The following is a 20,116-nucleotide window of genomic DNA, read 5'->3' as shown; positions in this document are numbered from 1 at the left end:
CAGGACACAGAATGTCACAGTCATGACACTCTCTCGCTCTTTCTCATAAAACAAACTAAATAAATATAAATGCTGGCAGGCAGAGTTTCACAGGCACAAATCACTCAGGTGATGATAAACCAAAGGTGTATTTAATGATAAAAATCCACAAGAAAAACAAATAAAATGTGAGCACTTTCGTTAAACAAGTGTTAACTTCCTCAGACACCATTAAAATGTAAGACAGCCATTTATATACATAAAACACTTCCAAAACTGTGGTCCTCTTACTCTGGCAAATGCTACAGTGATCTTTTCCAGGTAGTTTAGGAAATGTACCAGCAGGAGGGTCTTATACTATATAAAGCTTCTTCTTCTTTCGGCTTTTCCCGGTTAGGGGTCGCCACAGCGGATCATCTGTCCGCTCATGTTTGGCAGTGGAGTTTTACTGTGTCGAGTTGCCAGCCCGGCACCCAACCTTCAACTGAAGGCGCACACACTCACACCTAGGGCCAATTTAGAGTGTCCAATCCACCTACAGCATGTTTTTGGGATCTGGGAGGAAACCGGAGCACCCGGAGGAAACCCACGCGACCACATGGAGGACTTGCAGACTCTGCAAAGAAGGCACCCCAGCCGAGGATCGAACCTGAGAACATCTTGCTGTGAGGCGGCAACGTACCACCATGGCCACCCCCTTTATACTATATAAAGCAATTGTTCTAAAAAACAATTTGGAAGAATCATTCATAAGCTGTTAAGAACCACCATTCAGAAAAAAAATTACAGAGAACAGCAATACAGTCCTCTGAAAAAAATATAGGAGAACCTAAAATGGAAAAACAGCAAAATCACAATTCCTCTTGGAAAGTTAAAGAATCATGGACAGATTCATTGTGAAATCAGTGAAAAAAATCTTCAACGGACACTGTAGATACAGACTGCAAAAAAAAGAATCAAGAAAACATACAAGACAGAACCCATAAAAGAAGATACTATCCATCTACTAGTAAAAGTGGATTCTCCCAACAGACTAATTGCATGTTTTGCTCCTCTGGTGGCATAGAGGGAAAAGTCCTGACTACTTTCAAGGCGACATGGGTTCGATTAGTGGCTTGGCTGACTGTGTGGCAGGGAGGGAGGGTGGTCTGTGGGTGTTTGTGTGATGATCTCTGATAAAAGGCCAGTGACATGGCTAGAGGAGGTGTGATTACTAGATGGAAACTGGGCCTGGCAAAGTTGCTGTTAAGGTGCCATGATATACCTACAGATCACACTGCATGCCCTGGATCAGTTACAGATGAGAAAACCTCAAGTAGGATGGAGTATGCACTGGAAATAAGCTTCCCACGGAAGTTAGAAAACAGAAAAACCTGCATGGGTTTCAAGCCAAATTAAAAGAACACCTCCACAAAGAGCATGAACAGAACTACTTCACAGATAACACAGAGAATACACAGAAGCAAAACATTTCATCACTACTTCACAGATAACACACAGAATACACAGAAGCAAAACATTTCATCTAATAAGTGTTGCACTTCAAAATATGTTGCAACTGTGGAATAACTGTAAACTTGTGTACAATGTATTTTACATTATATAAATAACACATTGATTTCATTATATGTTTAATTTTGCTACTGACTGCCCTCTTTGTATAAATGTAAAGTCACAGTATTGTTGTAACTTTATGTGCTCTGAAACAAGCTTGGGTTGTAGCTGAGAAAGGACTGTAGACCATCCCACATAAATCAAATACAATACTGCTGAATAAAAACAAACATAAACAGCACTGTCTTTTAACAGACTGTTGAGCATTAAAATCTGGTGGCTTTTCAATAGCAAGCTTCAGCCACCCCCACAACAAAAATAACTGAGATTTTGAGCTATGAAGTTGCAAAGTTACACTATAAAGTAGTAAGACTGTTACAAAAAACATCCATCCATGTATGCCAGCCACAACTCCTTTTCCCATTTTTACACACTGGTGTCACCTCAACAGTGACAATCATCTACAGCCAAGGTTCGCAATGCCAGGTGGCTTACACCATCCTATTAATTTATTAAATGGACATATGAACTAGTGTGCTGTGAGCCACCCTAAGCCACAAAGGCAAGCATAAATATTATATAACTATATATGTATATATACAGAGAAACGAACACACACACACACACACACACACAATCACCTGCATATATGTGTGCGTATATACACACACATATATATATATATATATACATACACATATATATACATATATATATTTACATATATGCATATACATGTGTGTGTATAATGTACGTATGTGTGAGTACTCACACACACACCAGCAGTTCAGAATAACCAGTTTCTCCAGTGTGTTGTCTGGGAAGTGAGACAAAACTAGAGTGCACAGAGAAATACCAAATTGATATGGAAAGGACATGTGAACTGTACACAGTAAATGAAGAGGTCAGGAATGAACCCCAGATCCTATAAGGCAGAATCTATGATCACCAAGCCATCACCAATGACACAGCCACCTACATAAAGGGAATGTTGAATTTTTCAAGTACGAATATCTATAAAAATGTATTACTCTAAGTGAGAATACTGTTACATGACTTTCTGCAAGTAGCACAGCAATCAAATGTATGCTTAAGTATTCCAACCACAGGGAAAATAATGATACAGTAAGTACTACATGCCATTTTCAGGAGCACAACTATTCAACAAATGTTTTATCCATAACTGAAGAAATACTTAATAGCACAGCTTACATCTGCATGCTACCTTATAACTTTCTCCCTCCCACAACACAGTGTTGTAATCCATTACCAATGCAAGTTAACATACAGCACTGACTAGCATGCACATTTACAGCCATATGCCAAGGGTTGTGCTTGGAAATGGCTATATGATCTCATTGTGCTTAGTGAGTCACCAAAACTGAAATAAGCAAGTTAACATAAAGAGGAAGGCAGACATAGTGGATTTGACAGACCTTGTGTGCTAACAAATTCACAATTTCTAACATGTAACTAAGGTTCCCTGACCATACATCTCCATGAAGCAATAATCCTGAAACAGTATGATCATGTAAACTATATACTGACCATGGCAATTACATGGTTTGTCAATATTTCTGTGTTGTGACATGAATCCCCTCAAAGTCTAGGCTAACTGCACCACTGAACATGTGCCTCTGTTAACCAGGTACTTTAACTAACCTGCTCCACACTTCTGCTGTCCAAATGCACTACTCTAAGCGGTTAGCGTTGCCGCCTCACAGCAAGAGGTTCTCCAGTTCGATTCTCGGCTGGGGTGCCTTCTGTGTGGAGTCTGCATGTCCTCCCTGTGGTCGTGTGGGTTTCCTCCAGATGCTCCGGTTTCCTCCCACATCCCAAAGACATGCAGTAGGTGAACTGGACACTCTAAATTGGCCCTAGGTGTGAGTGTGTGTGTATGCCTCCTGTGGAAGTTTGGGCGCTGGGCTGGCAACTCGACACCGTAAAACTCCACTGCCAGTCATGTGCGGACAGATGATCCGCTGTGGTGACCCTTAAACGGGAAAAGCCGAAAGAAGATGATAAATACACACATATATTTTATATATATATATATATATATATATACATATATATATATATATATATATATATATATATATATATATATATATATAAATAAATAAAATAAATACATATATATATATATATATATATATATATATATATATATATTTATTTTTTTTTTTTTTGAATTTTATGAAAGCAATAACAGTAACCATGACAATTATTTTTCAGCAATTCAGCTACTAAGGGGCACACAGCAGCTGAAAGCAGCCAAGGACACTGTTATGCACCAAAGAAGGCTCTAAATCCAAGCTAATATTAACTTAGGAAACTACGTTCCTCTGATAAACTACTTTTAAAGGTAACCAAATCTATGAACAGTTTTGGTGACTCACTACACTCTAATAAAATTTCCAAATCTTGGAACCTATTACCTCAGCATATTCTTAATACTGACAACACCTCCGTATTCAAGAAATCTCTCCGACAATATTTTTCTAAACACTGGCTCTGTCATTGCTCTAACCCAGAATAGGGATCCTTTGTTCTTTTTCTTTTAGCTTCTTATTTAGACTTTTTTACTTTTTGACCCCATCTCATATTATATTAAACACTACGTATATTTTGCTTTCACCTAATGTTATCCCAGAGAAGCCTGCACTATTTCCACTCCATATCACATTTGATTAGTACTTGGTACTCCCTGCTGATTTTATTTGCTCTATTTTTTTACTTGTATTATATTTTGTTGTAATTTCTTTGTATAAAATTGTATTTTGTTATTTTATGCATTTTCTGTGTATAACTGTAACTTAATGCTGTATGGAGCTTTTCTCCCCTGACAGCAAGCATGTACTATACTCTACACATCAAATACCATTCAAGCCTTATTTTGCGGAAGACTGAAAAGCTTTGACTGCTGAACGAGCAGAATTTACATGTCTAGGACAACATAAAACAAATTTTCTCATGACAAAGCACACAATGACTTACAAATCCTTCATTATGTTCTGAAATATACAGACAAAATGGCAATAAGGAGAGGAAAGAATGGAACACCATATTTACAAAAAAATGTTTAAAGTTTCTTGTCAGGTATGTAAACAGACAATCTTTAAGCCTAATCATGTAAGTTAAAACGCTAGGGTGAATAGTCATCTTGATTACAACAACCAATCAAGTCATTTTTACGCAAGCAATAAGATCAAGAAGGTCAATGCCTTCTGTACTATCAAAGGAAAGAAATTAAGGTCATGCTTACCCTGTTTTATGTCTATTCTTGTATTAGGAAAACTACTTAAAAAGTCTGAAACATACAACCTGGCAAACAAAACAAAAGGTAACAAAGGGAATGTATAATGCAGACCACAGGCAGATCAGGAAACTTGTTAGACCTTTCTTTAAATGGTTACAGACTGCGTTCACTCACAGTGTACTTACTTCACCCTTACTGTCTCCATCTTCCTCACATATGTGCTCTTCTTCTTCCTGAACCAGCACATATCCATGGTTTATAGAAACTTCTACATTTTTAACTCCTGCTGTGCTACTGGTCTGCTGAAGTAACAGCCCCTCAGTACTGCAGCCACAGTGAATGATCAAATCATCATGTCTGTAACAGTGTACTTTACACAGCAGTTCACTGTCCAATGGGTCATTACCAACATAATGACCATACTGTGCCAATGGGTCATACTGTTCATTCCCTTCCATTTGAACTTTCTTAGTGACCAAATTGCAGCTTTCATCCTCATCACAGGGACAAGCAGTGTCATCAACAGCAACATCCGTGTCTTGGGTCACACTGGCAGCCTCAATGCCTTCCCCGCCTGCTTGGCACTCCACTCCCTCCTCCTCTGTTGTAGAGTTACTGTATACATTCTTATCTGCATCATTATTTTCTTCAAGGCAGGGCAATTCAATAGGGCAGGTATAATTCTCAAGAATTTTATCTACAGAAGTTTCATCCAGTCCCTGGGAATGCAGAAGACTTCTGGCCCACTCTCGATGACTCTCATACCTGTCCATCAAAGCACAATGAAAGGTAGCAGTGAACTGTCAGCTTACAAAAACAGTGCAAAATTTCTTCTAAATTTAAAAATAATGTAAATGTGTTATTACAAAGCTGTGCTTTGCAAAGGTAAAACAACATTCTTAAACTTTCATTAAGGCTTCTGTTATACTTGCTGCAGATCAGTTTTATTTTAATGTGCATCTGATAACCAGCAGTCTTCAAAAACAGACGCAGAGTTTATATCACTTAATCATTTCAGTTTTTAACTCGGTACTGACAGGATGAAATGAGAGAAACCACACTATTGTAAAAAAGTGCAAGAGGCCCACAGTCTCAAAAATAAATGAGTACTCAGTTATTTGGAGCAATGAGACCGAAGGATAGATAAGGGGAAATGAACATGCCAGGAAAAAAAAGAACATTCTGAAGCTGGACACCTGGACTGAACTACATTAACTCCAGGTCACATGCTCTCACTGAATAAATCATTTAACTTCTGTGTGTTCCATGTGTTCCTAGGTTAACTAGGTGAGGAGCCCTCTCATCCAAACAAGTATGCATAGGAGTTTTTTTTTTTTTTGCACCCCTGTTCTCCTTGCACCCCTGTTCTCCTCCCGCCTACTGATGACATTCTTGCTAGTCTTACATCTGCCCCAAGGTGCAACAATTAGGGGACTGAAGACTACAAATACACAGAGGCAAAATATACCAACATCTTTATTTAAATAAACACAAGAACGCATTAACAATTCACTAATGCGTTCATGTGTTTATGTAAATAAAGGGTTGGTAAATTTTACCTCTGTGTATTTGTGGTCCTCATTGCCCCAGTTGTTGGATTTACAGGTCATTGGTTTGCAGCCTTGTATTTGGGTAATTTCCTCCTGTTTTTCTTTGTATCTGCCACAAGGTCCCCAAACAGTTCCATTCTACAGTATCCACACCAGATGCAACCCTTCAAAATGGAGGCCTTCTGACTTCTTGGAGATTTGAATCTGACAGGCTCAAAAATTTGGTAACACAAAAGATGAAAAGTACAGGAAGCCATCATATTGATGATGCGTGTTCGAAGTCCCTAACCAGATTACAGTGATGCACAATTATGTAAAAACACAAGGCACATGCACCTGTATGCAATGCACTGAAATTCTGTCACTTTCCCTTCAAATCTGGAATGCCTGTGAGGTGCACGAACAGATATGGAGGGGGGGAATAAGGGGCCTGCACAAACAGAAGAGCTGCAAGCACTTCATACTATCCCCTGGTTAACCATTCCAGTGTTTCAGGTCCATTCTTGAACCTAAGTCAGTAGTGGCACAAACACAGGCAGATGGCTTACCTCTGTCACTGAGCTGGATGAAATTTTCAGAAATCTTAAATGATAAAAATTGCTAAATAAAAGCACAAAAACAATCATGGATGAGATTTTAAATCCAAGCACTTATTTTTGACACAGGTTAGCCAATTAAACATCATTTTGCTTTGTTTCTGTATACCCCCCCCAATTCAATTCTTGCTATGCTTTCCATCTACCCATCCATCTTTTGTTGACTGGGTTAGTCTTACTACACTAGTAGCCTTTTTTCATGGGAAACCCGAGGTGGTATTTATACTACTAGAGGAAATTTGGCCAGGGGATTGGGGAACTTTCCCAATTCTTTTTAGTAGGTGCTGTGGGACTTTTTACATCCACTTGAGTTGAAATCAACTCAAGCAGATGGGAACTCAGTTTAATGTTTCACCGGAAGGACGACACACACAGGAGTACAGCACCTCCTGTATGCTGCACGGCAATGTCAGCAATCTACCTACCTGGTGCGAGACTACAGCCCACAGCCTTCTGCACCAAAGGTGAGTGTGCAAACTGCTGCACCACCAACACTGCATAAGATAATTCCAGCACCCCCTTTTATCAAAACCCAGCTGAATAATTTATGTTCATAATTCTATACATTAGCTCATTCACTCACTTTGAATACCTGTTTTACCCTATTCAAGGATCATGTGGTGTCCGAGCTTATCCTAACAATCAATGTGTACAAGGACTGATCCCAGATGGGAAACTAGCCCATCACAGAATGTACAATCTCACATGTACACTGTGCACACACATTACAGAGTATCACCAGTTTAATTACAAGCATTTTCTTGGGGATGTATCAGGAAACTGGAGACCCCATGTGAAAATCCATGCAGGCACAGCCTGGCAATGGAAGATCTGCAGAGGAGGCAGCCCAACAATAAAAAACACCAGAGAACAAAACCACTGTGAGGTAGCAATGTTAACTACTGCATCACTGTGTCTATATAATACCTGCCATTTCAAACAAAGGTGCCATAACTCTCACCTTTGTTGCATCAAGAATGTTGGGCAAAGTCTAAAATAATGGGAGGCATTGGCCCAAAAATCATAGACAATTTTTAGGTATTACTCTTATTCACTTAATTATCAGAGTAACAGGATTTGCATTAACATGGATTTTTTACCTTTGAAAAATAAGATATAAGAGACTGTAACATCTGGCATTACTGACTCAATGGTTTACCAGAAAAAACAAATTACACGGCACAGGGCAACAATATGTGGCAAAATCAGGGACAACTGAGAGGCATGGTTGATGCCTCATTCAAGATCAAATCCTTTACCTTGTGAAAGGGTACACAAACCATTCATGTTTTCAAGGCACATGGAACTTATTATTGAACACCTCAGAGATGCATGCAACAGTTCAGGACAAACTGCTGTAAAAGCACATACTCCTTGTCAAAGATGCAAGTAGTACTCAACAACTGTCACAAAGCAAGTGCAAAGTTAATACTGAAATAAAAGTATCCTACAAATAGATCCTGCTATAAAAGTCACTGTCAAAAAAATAACTGCAGATGGTTCCCTATCTCTGTAAATGAAATGGAAACTAGTTAAGATTTTATACTGAAAGTCAATAGTCATATGCCACATTTCAAGTACCTTTAAAAGCACAAGGCAGGAGTCCACTTTTTTAATAGAGAAACACTACTGATTACCACATTTTCATTCTTACATACTGTGAAATACCCACATGTGCTACACTTGTTATTTTGTCACAGACCAACCAGCCTCATCACAAAACCAGTGCTTACATTTAACTTTCAACAGCTTGCAATAATTAAGCATAAATTCATACATGACAAACTGTTCTATCTAATCTCAATCTACAATTTGCGAAGCCCACTTCTTAGTACGGCAGACAGCCAACTACTATTTTTTGTAACTAACAAAACTGAATTCTCTGGGTCTGAATTAGTTTTTCCATTCCAATGATTTACAGGTTGAACTTCTTTTTTCTGCGAAAGGGTTTGTAGAGTTAATTGCTTCAATCCACCCCTCTTCAGCCCAGCTTAAATGACCATTCCACCATTAAATGTTGCTTAAACATATGAATCTCTCACATCATAAACACTACATCATCAAAGTATAATTTAACCGAGTTTAAAATATGGCAGGAAAGTCCTGCCTTAAGAGCAGAGTTGGCACAGATATATAACCCTTTCTGGCTACCACAGTTTTTCAGCTCATAATGAGTTAATTTGATTAGACATCATCCATTTTTTTTTAACCTAGAAAACTGTCAGTCTCTAAAGGTACACGCTTTGAATACAAGGAAACATGCTTTTCCAATACAGTGGCTTTATTATCCTACCTCCTGCAAATAGTGACCCATCTCAGCTTCCAAAATCATTAATTCAAAACCTCTTTGCATTTATTAATACACGGGTAATACATTCTGTACATACAATCACCATTTGTTTCTGGTTTGGCTCTGGTTAGTCTTCAGTGTTGTACTAGTATTTATTTTATGACCGCTTTCTGGTATCTAGCATTTTATTACTTTTTTTTTTGTTATACAACCTCCTGCAAATAGTGACCCATCTCAGCTTCCAAAATCATTAATTCAAAACCTCTTTGCATTTATTAATACACGGGTAATACATTCTGTACATACAATCACCATTTGTTTCTGGTTTGGCTCTGGTTAGTCTTCAGTGTTGTACTAGTATTTATTTTATGACCGCTTTCTGGTATCTAGCATTTTATTACTTTTTTTTTTGTTATACACATGTAAAAGTATATTTATGGTAAGATGTTAAGATTAGTAGTAGGAATAACCCAGCAATAACCCTATTAATTATTTCTTTCTTATGGTCCTTGCTTTTAATGTGGGCAACTTCAAAATCAGGGACTTTTTAACTGCTCAGGCACTACATATTAGAAGTTTTAAATGACTGGAATGTACAAACATCAGTCTGATGAGCCTTTCTCCAGAATGGCAAAAGCGCTTCTCCCTAGTTCAAAGTTCACATAGTATTCTTCATCACCCTCAGGTCAATTTATAACTGAGATCAAACAGTTTATAGACAGAACAAAGAAATTAACAAAGAAATGCAAGTAAAACAGGTTGTCTGTAACTTCTTGAGACTAAATAACTAGCACATGCAGTGTAGTCTACTGGTCAAGCAAAACGGGACAGTGTCCAACTTAGTAAGAGGTCCTTAAAGTGGAAGGAGTATTTAGCAGAGAACTGCAATTAAAGAGCAGGCATGTATTTAACGGATTGAAGTTAACGGGCAGCAAGGTTCTTCAAGACAAATATGCTTAGATTAAACAGTAACAAAATTCTTAGTAAACTTGTAGGTGTAGGGCCTTATGGCAGAACTTCTGTAATATCAAGATCAGATATAGAGACCACAGGCTAGTAAACAGTGGCAAAATTCTCAGTTCACGTTTAGGTGTACGGCCTTATGGAAGAGCTTCTGCAATATCAAGATCAGATGTAGAGACCGCAGGCTATTAAACAGTGACAAAATTCTCAGCAAACATGAGAAACATCTGAGTTGAATGTCACCATAGATGTAATACAACCACCTCAGATTAATAACGCAGAGATTCTTGCCACCAAATTGCAACTTAATAAAAATAAATGCATTAATATCATCTGCATGTACATTCTCCCAGGTAACAATATATCTACATTTGAAGATATCCTGCACTGGCCATCATGTCACTACCCCCAAGAAAACCTACTACTTGGAGACTTTAACAGACTGGGGCACCTGTTCCTCAGAATCCCCAACTACCCATATTAACCTGCATGCATTTACACAAACTATATCCACCCCTACCAGGATAGGTGAACCCAACCAAAAAGAAAGTATACTTGACTGGGTACTCATAAATACTCACCCCCAACTGTACACCTCTGGTACCCTCCTTGATGGCCTAAGCGATCACCTTCTCACATATGTAATTAAGCACAAAACCATTAATTCCCAACAACCCTTACTCAGAAAGGTTAGAAACAATAAAAACTTTGACCCTGCCAAATTCCAACAAGAACTAAACTCATGTAACTGGTCTATTCTAAAACACCTCCCCTTAGAGGAAGCAGTAGCATACTTTAACAACAAATTCCTTGAGATCCTTGATTTGCATTCACCTGTTCATTCAAAAAGAAACAAGGCAAAAACTGCGCCATGGCTTTCTAAAGAGTCATAGGTTCATAGGTTCATAGGTTCATACTAGGCTATCTGCCCGAGGGCATTTACAAGCCTAGCCCATCGTTTTGTGGCTTACGCCACCCCTTTAGTATGGGGAACTATACCCATTATTTTTCTGTGCCTCTGTCGAGCAGTGACACTGAGGTAATCCCTGGGGTATATCTGCGATCTCCCATCCATTGGTCAAGATTTCTCTTGAACAAGGCCAGCCAGTGCTCTGCCTCACATGTACGGGATTTTGTTCCACAGCATAGGAGTCTTTGGGTGATGAATCTATCCCTCCAGCACATCCTATTAATAGCCGTGTCAAGGTTTAAGTCTCCGCCCTTGTGGCTCTGATGGATCTAGATTTTTTGAGGTGAAGCATATTCATCAAATCTGGGTTTGACATGGCCTTGTATGTTAGGCAAAGGTCACCTCTGAGCAAGCGGTGGCGACTGAATAGAGCTGGAGTTCTTTCAGTCGGGCAGCATAGGACAGATTTTGAGACCCTTTATCCTTTTGGTGAGGAACTTTTGTGGCCTCTCCAGCTGCTGCAAGTGTCGGGTCAGATACATTCGAATGGGGCATTGTACTCAATCATTGGTCTGATGAGTGATGAGTAAAGGGAGACTATGACCTCCCTTGATCTAGATGAGAATCCTTCATGATAAGGTGGGCAATGTAGAAGGTCTTCCTAACTACTTTAGCTACATGGGTGTCGAATGACAGACTACTATCAACCTGGGTCCCCAGGTCCTGATAACTTCTTCTGTGCTCAGTGGATTGCCACCTATTTGGTAGCTAGGGGTAACCTTGTTTTTCCCGAAGGGTATGACTATGCATTTTTGGCATTTAACTTTAGGCGTGGCTCTGGCACCAGTTATCCGTTTCTGTGAGACCCTTCTGAAGGATATCTGTGTCAGATGTGTTTTCTACTATGGCCCAGTTTGCAGTCATCTGCAAACTTTGTCAACCATAACCCTCCTGTGTTTGCTTGTACTTGAAAAGTAGATGCCAAACAAGAGTGGGCCCAGGACTGAGCCCTGTGGGACACCACTTGTGACAGGCTTTGAGTCTGACATGGCGCCAGCAGCTCTGACCCTGTGGGTTCTGTCACTCAGCCAGTTTGCAACCCATCTTGTGATGTATGGGTTGACATTTAAACTGATGAGTTTTCAATGATACCCGAATGGGGTATTGTATCGAAGGCCTTAGCCAGATCGAGGTAGGCTGTATGGACTGCCTTTCCCTCATCAATGGCTTTGGTGACTGTTTGAAAAAGTCAACCAAGTTTAAAGGCATGATCTGCCTTTGACAAAGCCAAACTGGGTTGGATCCAAAGTCTGCAAATTCCTATGTCTTTATTTATGAGGTCCATTATGATCCTCTCCATGGCTTTGCAGATAAGGCTTGTCAAGCTAATGGGCGGTAATTTCAGGGTCGGTGGAGGCACCGCCTTTGTGAAGTGGTACCACAGTTGCAGTGCGCCACTCCTGGAGTGCGTATCCAGAGGTAAGACTTTGATTAAACAGCTGTCCTAGCTGTGGGTTTAATTCCTCATTGAGTTCATGGAGCACACAGCCGGGGACACCATCAGGTCCCATGGATGCTGTGTTTTTGCTTTGGAGAGCAGTTCTCACTTGGGCTGGAGATGTTTGGGGGCTGCAATCGTTTGGTATAGATATCTCTCCTTTTGGGGAGGGGAGAAGTTTGCACTGAACCTGTCAGCCAGTATGTTGGCAATGTCTGTAGGATCAGTAATCTTCACATCATTTTGAACTAGCTCTGAGCATATCTGGGAGTTTCCTCCCAGGTTTCTAACATAGCTAAAGAAGGCCTTATGATTGTCTTTTGAGTCTTTAGCTATTTTCTCTCGAAATTTGCTTTGGATGATTTTATGAGAGCTCTTAGTTTTTACTTATAGTGATCAAGGGTGTCTTACCTTTTAAGGATTTTGCTCTATCTTGTAGTAGCTTCCTCCTTTTGTTGTAGAGTTTGTTTATGGCTGGGGTCCACCAGACTGGGCGCTTGCCTTTGGTACAAAGAGTCTTTGTTTTGCTTGGGATTGCCTTATCCATGCAGTCCTGCAGGTGCTGGTAGAAGGCATTTGTAAGTGATTCAGCGGCTTGAGTACTGTTTTCCGCGGCTCGGGGCCTTAAAGGAGAACACACTAGTCTTCAGAACTGTGAAGTCGGCTTTTGAGAAGTTCTTTACTGTGGTCTCTTTTATTTCAGGTGGGGGTGGGTTGAAGACCTCCAGCGCGATTAGTTGTGGTCTGATCTCACCAGTGAGGGGTACACCTCCGGTGTTGAACATTGTGCTCCCATGTTCGTGATGATGAGATCAAGTATGTTATCTCCTCTTGTGGGGATGGTGACTAGTTGTTCCATGGCATTTGAGTTTATGAATTCCAGGAACTTTTGGGCTAGGGTGTTTGGGCTTGAGTAGTGTTCCCAGTCTATATTAGGGTAATTGAAGTCACCTAGTATGATGGTGTTTGGTGATACATTTATCCTCTAGTGTTTTCAGGAAGGCCATGTGAGGTTCCTGAGTTTGTGAGGGTGGCCTGTAACATGCTACAATTTGCAGAGCAGTCTTGCCTATGGTTAATTGCACCTGGATGGTCTCCGATGCATGATGCGTTGCCACCAGTCTTGAGGTGTGGGTGTCCTTGATGAATATGGATACCCCCCTCCTTTCTTGGTATTGTCCAGATTTTGGGGCGGGCATGATATGAGGTAAAACCTGATAGCTGGGGTGCTCTCAGGAGCCTTGAACCAGGTTTCTGTCACAGCACAGACATCGATGTTCTCCATACTGAGAAGGGCCTCGAGTGCGTGCATTTTGAGATTTAGACTTCTGGCATTGAGCAGCATTACCCTTAGTTTTTCCTTTTTGTGTTCTAGGGTGGTAGGTTTAGAATTTGAGCCTTGCCTAAAAAGGCACTATGGGGGTGGCAAGAGCCTTTGCCAATATCCGGAATCCCAGGGGTGACAGGTGCAAGCCGTCCCTTATGAAACAGCGTGGCTTGTCCAGCATGTCATCCCAGGCAGACGAACACTGGATCCCCTTTGAATGACACCAGTGTTTAAGCCAATTGTTAAAGCTGATCATCTTCTCTCTGTATTGTGGCATCATTCTTGGTGAAGGTAGGATACTGCTCAAGGTCAGGGTCATACCTGCCTGGGCTACATAATCAGAGAGCTCCTCAATGTCTCTTTTCATGTAGTCAGGAGGTGCGTCTCAGGTCGTTTACACCAGCGTGGACAATGACGGAGTCGTATTTGTACCTGCTGTTGAGACCTGAGTGCTTGCGTTATGTGGCGGATTCTAGTGCCCGACAGGCAGCTTACTGTGACCCTCTCCTTACTCAGTCTGGTTCGCGGGTCGTCAGTGTGTCTGACTATGGAGTCACCAATGACTAGTGTGTCTGGCATTGTGTTTGGCCTTAAGGGCTGTGACTGTTTGACACTCTGACTGTGAGGTCTATGTGTTGCAGGTGTTGTGTTCTGAGGTGGTGGTTGTTTGGGTGTCTGCTTTGGTGGCCTCTGCTGTTTTGGTAGATTTTTGATCAGAGCCTCAGTATGTCTTTGTGTGTTTATGTGTATGATTTGAGGTTGTAATGGTAATATGTGAGACTGGGTCTATAGTGTGTGTGGTAACTTCTCCTCCTGACTGGTCTTGCCAGTCCTATGTTGAGAGCTCAGCCTCCAGTTTGGCCGTATAGTTGCATCTCGCATGTATTTGTGTTTTGTGGGAGGAGGAGAGGGTTGTCTGTGTACATGAGGCAATTGTAACATTGCCTCAATATTCCCAGGTTCACCAGCTGAGCAGGAGAGGACACTAGCAACTGATCCCTCGACATGCTAGAAGGAATAGACAAAAAACTTTAAAAAGATTCTGGGGACGTGGGTGACCCGAGAAATGGGGGTTGCCTTTTTGGGGTACTATCTATGACAAGAGTGCCGTATCAAGGTAATAAGTACTGTAGGAGCAAGTGCTACGTTTAACAGATAGAGAATAGTCTACTTGGAGTCAAGTAGAGATGATCTTTTTAATTATAGGATACGCTGATTAGATCAATAGTATAGTTCGAGGAAGGTAGTTTTAAGGGAAAATTTAAAGAGTGGACTTTAGGTAGCCCGAATAGTTTAAACCTGCTTAACCGGCGCTGCCCTAGTGTGCAACAGTAGCAACTCCGCGCTAAATCGCGCTAAAGCGTGCTTTATAGCAGGGGGCTGGAAAAGACAGGAAATGACACAAATTGGCCAACAAACCACAAGTCACTGCCCTAAACCACTCCTCCGAGGACAAATGAAGGAGTTATGGAAATGACCCCTAGTGGCCAATAAAACTACAGTTTCAAGTCAGTAACCACCTCTCCGGGGGGAGGGAGTCTAAACTCAAAATTACCCTTAGAAACAAAGCATGGGCTTTATGGTGTTCTTTTAAAAACCCTCAAGATCACATTAAATACAGGCAATCCAGAACAAAACCATAAATCTGAAGTAGGATTGTTCATTTGTCAGCAACCTGTGGGTTACGGATCTGATATCGGATCCGAGCCGGCAACTTGTTTCAAGCTAATGGATCCGAGCTCCTAGCTTCTCCCTTCACCCATAATCCCCTGCTAACCCTCCATGACCTCAGATTTAGTTTGCCGCGCTTGTGATGGCTGGATCCTTTTCTTGAGCTCCGTAGATAAGTGAAAAAAAAGTTAACTTTTTTCGTCAGGAATTTCTGTTTTAGTTTAAATTAATATTTGTAAAGTGTGTCTGAGTTAGGTTCCCTATTTTTAATTAATACCCTCCCTTCGCTGTTCGCTAGTGTGTGAGTGTTTGAGTGTCTTTTGGGGCCTGTGTGTGTGTGTAGTTGTCTTTTCTTCTCATTTTTAGTTTAAAAAAAAAAAAAAAAAAGGGAATGGCTGAGGCCCCAAAAGCCATATTTTCTAAATGTACCGAGTGTGGCCATAAGCTCTCCCCGGCTGATGGCCACACTCGGTGCGTTTGGTGCCTTGCGGTTGAACACCTCACCTCGGGCTGTACTATCTGTGCAGCGTTCAACCCCAGGGCACTGAAAGAACGGAGGTTGAAGCTGGTCCTGGCAGGACTTCTACCCCCGGATTCAGCTTCGGCCTCCGCTACCTCTGCTACTCCCGTGGCTCCATCACAGCCTGTGGTGGTTGCCACTCCTGCCCCCTGCCTCCGACTGGGACTCAAACTCCCGCTAAAGTGTCGGAGGACAGGGAGGCCAGGAGAGAGAAACGTAGGGAGAAGCACCACAAGCGGCAGGCCGAGACCTCCGTTTCGGCCCCGCCAGCTAAGTGGGCTTCTTCCTCCATTGCTTCTAGGTCTCCTCCTCCTCGGCTCCGATTCCCTTCTTTCTCCCCGGGGCCCGAGGAGGAGGAGACCCGATCTCCGTCGAGGTCATCGAGGCCGCATTCCAGGCCTGCCTCGGTGGCCTCTTCGAGATCCACTTTCAGCTTATCAGATGCAGACTTGGACCGGATGATGCGAAGGTTCATCCAGCCCAGCTGCAGATGGGAGTGCTCTTGCCTCCCCCCCTCGGGGGGGGGGGGGGCTCGACACCTTTTTTTCACCCAATTGCTCCTTCTCCGACCCGCTACCCGGGTTCGGAGCGCTCGGAGCCGAGCAGCCTTGGAGTCGGGGGTGGGTCGGCGCCGACAGTACTTGGTACTTCGGATCCGACCCTACCCTCGAGTCTGTTGGATCCGACCTCCCGGAGCCGAGGTCCGAGCTTCGGATCCGGAGGATTCAGTGTGCCTTTGGCTCTGTCCAGGTCGGAGCACACTGGTCCCTTGGATCCAACGGTCTCGGCGCTGGCTCCGATCCCTTCATCGGATCTGAGTGGGAGCCGACTTTCGGATCCATTGGAGAGTGGCTCTCCCTCGGCATTCAATGTTGTGGACAGGGCTCTGTTGAGAGCATCCGGACCCCCGGTCCTTGCATCGACTCCTCCCTGCACTCTCTCTCTGCTGGGCCAGGCTTCCATCACCCGGCCAAAGGGACAGCCTGCTTCGATGTCATAGACAGTTCCATTGGAACAAGATGTTGCTGGCGAGGCCTCCTCGGACAGTCCCCCGAGGAAGCTCCCCGCAAGCATAAGTGCAAAAGGAGGCACGTGGACTCCCCAGAGTCCTTAACAGAGGACACTGACTTGGAGGAAGGGGAAGGCTCCCCAAGATCACCCCCTGAGGATGTCTCCTTTGGAGACATCATGGAGATGCTGAGAATCAGAGGTGGGTGGTCTGCCCCCAAGTCTTCCTCTGACGAGTCCGTGTTTCTGGAGGCATTCGAGGCAGGCCCGTCTACCTCCTGGGTGTCCCCTCAGCCGATCCCTGGTGGACCTTATTACCACCAGGGCATGGAAGGATCCGGACACCGTGGAGCCAATACCGAAGCGACCGGATAGGATTCTTAGCCCCCCCTCAGACCGGTCACATTGGAGTAAGGGCCCCCCTGTAGATGCCATGTTGACGGCGGCAGCCACAAAGAGGGAATTGTCTCAAGAGAGTCCCTCAGTCCATCCACCGAGCAAAGAGTCCCATTTGATGGATCGCTTAGGGAAGCGAGTCTTTAGTTCAGCGACCTTCTCAGTAAGGTCTCTGAACTATATGGCACATGTCATCAGGATGCAGCGGGATTTTATCAAAGAATACGCTGCATTCCCCCCCGGAGTCCATGTCGGAGGAGGATAAACATTTGTACTCCACCTGAATGGCCACTCTGAAATCTATTTCAAACACCTCTATGCGGCTGTTGTCCCACGCCACAGAGGGAGCCGCTAGGGCCAGCGGAGCAGGCCTAGTCATGAGACGTCAGGCCTGGCTCCGTCATTGCGACTTTACGGAGCCCTTTAAAGCATCCTTCGCGAACGCCCCCTTTGATGGTTCTGCCCCTTTTGGCAAAACAGTTCGCGAGATGCTTGTCCAGAGTGAGAAGGATGGGAAGACGTTGTCTGCCGTCGGAGTCCGCTTCTCTGCTCCCCAGCGGTCCTTTTCAAGGAACCAAAAGGGTCAGAAGAAGATGTGGTTCCGGAAATCACAACATTCCCAACCAGCTCCGGACAACCAGCCCTACCGTGGCAGAGGAGGACAGGGAGGACGTCGCTCCAGGGGCAGAGGGGCTCCGAGAAATTTTGGGTCCAGAGAACCTTTCTCTGAGTGGCCCGCGCAGCAGCCCTGAGGGGTTGCCCGGCTGCTCCACTCTGGAGGCAGTCGAGGGGCATTTTTCGAAACATCTAGCGGCATGGGAGTCCATCACAATAGACCGCTGGGTGCTTCGCATCATATCCAGAGGGAACAAAATACCAATTCTCCATGTCCCCCAATCCAAGAACCTCCCCGATGTCACAGGGAGGCCGCAGCCGCAGAAATACAGCAGCTGCTAAGAAAAAGAGCCATCCAGCCCGTCCCCCAAGACCAGCTCGGATTAGGGTTCTACTCCAGGTTCTTTTTGGTGCCAAAAAAAGACGGGGGACCTGAGACCTATCCTAAACCTTTCCCGCTTGAACCTGTCAGTAACCAAGGAAAAATTCCGAATGGCCACTCTTCAATCTATCCTCCCCCTTTTGAGGGAGAACGATTGGATGTGCTCTATAGACCTCAAGGATGCGTATTTCCACATCTTAATGGAGAAACGATCCAGGAGGTTCCTTCGCTTCCGGCTGGGAGACGGTCACTACCAGTTCAGGGTCCTTCCCTTTGGTCTCACCACAGCCCCCAGGGTGTTCACCAAAGTGTTAGCAGTGATTGCGGCCCACCTGAGACTCCAGGGAATTTAGGTCTTCCCGTACCTGGACGACTGGCTCCTGACCGCACCAACAAGGCATCTACTTTGCTCGGCCAGAGACTTCTTTCTCCATCTAGCCCCACAACTAGGCATTACTATCAATGTCGGCAAATCTCTACTGGCTCCAACACAGATCATAGAATTCATAGGTGCCAGAATAAACACCAGAGATTTGTGAGCCTTCCCAACTGCCGAGAGAATCAGAAATCTACAACTTCATGTGCGGGCTATCCTTCATTCAGACGCTTCACCAGTGGAATTGATCCTGAGGGCACTAGGCTCCATGGCAGCAGTGATTACACTCCTTCCATGCACCCGTTTGAACATGCGAGTCCTGCAATGGACTCTGTTAGTGCAATGGTCCTTCCTATCCCTTCCTCTCCACCATCCCATTGCTATCAGCAAGGCTTGCAGAAGGGTGCTACTATGGTGGCTCCAAGCATCAAACTTCCTTACAGGCCGTCCCTTCTGCACCTCTCCCTCTATCGCCACTGTGACCACGGCCGCTTCCCGCCTCGGGTGGGGGTGGGCATTACTCAGGCAGGACAGTTCAAGGCACGTGGAATGATACAGAGACCTCCCTGCATATCAACGTTCTGGAGATGAGAGCGGTGCTGTTGGCGTTGCAAGCACTTCAGAGCTTCCTCCCTGCAGGAACGATTGCAATTCACTCGGGCAACATGTCAGTGGTCTGGTATATCAACAAACAGGGGGGAACCAGATCTTATCCTCTTTTCCGAAGCCATGAAAGTGTGGGAATGGGCGATCTCCACCAACCGCTTTCTGATTACAATGCACATTCCGGGGAGGACCAACATCCTAGCAGATAAGCTCAGCCGCACCCTTCTTACCCCTTACGAGTGGTCTCTCAATCCTCTAGTAGTGAAGCAGATATTCGCAACATGGGGGCAACCCTGCTGCGATCTTTTTGCATCTCCCTCAAACGCCAAATGCGACAATTTCTTCGCTCTAATCCCCCCACCAGGGGAATCTCCAAGATACGCTCTGGTGCATGCTTGGCCACCCGGTCTACTCTATGCCTATCCTCCCCTTCCAATGATGATACAACTCTTACAGAAAGCCTTGCGGTTGGGGAGCAAGATGATTCTCATTGCTCCATTCTGGCCTCAACAAATTTGGTTCCCTTACCTGTGGTCTCACCTTGTGAATCACCCTTGGATTCTAGATCCCATTCCGGATCTCATCTCCCCATCCATTGGGGGACTTCCAGTTC

The 20,116-nt window shown here is 43.7% G+C and overlaps 1 protein-coding gene across 1 annotated transcript in view; it reads right to left on the bottom strand.

Moving 5' to 3' along the window:
- Nucleotides 1-20,116, bottom strand: part of TSEN2 (tRNA splicing endonuclease subunit 2) — a 456,866-nt gene that overhangs the window by 385,278 nt on the left and 51,472 nt on the right. The window contains exon 4 of the mRNA XM_044078068.1: nucleotides 4,981-5,560. Within this exon, the coding sequence (XP_043934003.1) occupies nucleotides 4,981-5,560 (580 nt within the window). The remainder of the gene's footprint in view (nucleotides 1-4,980; nucleotides 5,561-20,116) is intronic.

The sequence above is a fragment of the Protopterus annectens genome, chromosome 7.part0 (genome assembly GCF_019279795.1).
Source record: "Protopterus annectens isolate FY-2018-M chromosome 7.part0, PAN1.0, whole genome shotgun sequence".
In the NCBI taxonomy this organism is placed as follows: Eukaryota; Metazoa; Chordata; order Ceratodontiformes; family Protopteridae; genus Protopterus; species Protopterus annectens.
This window is presented reverse-complemented; position numbering and strand designations above follow the sequence as displayed.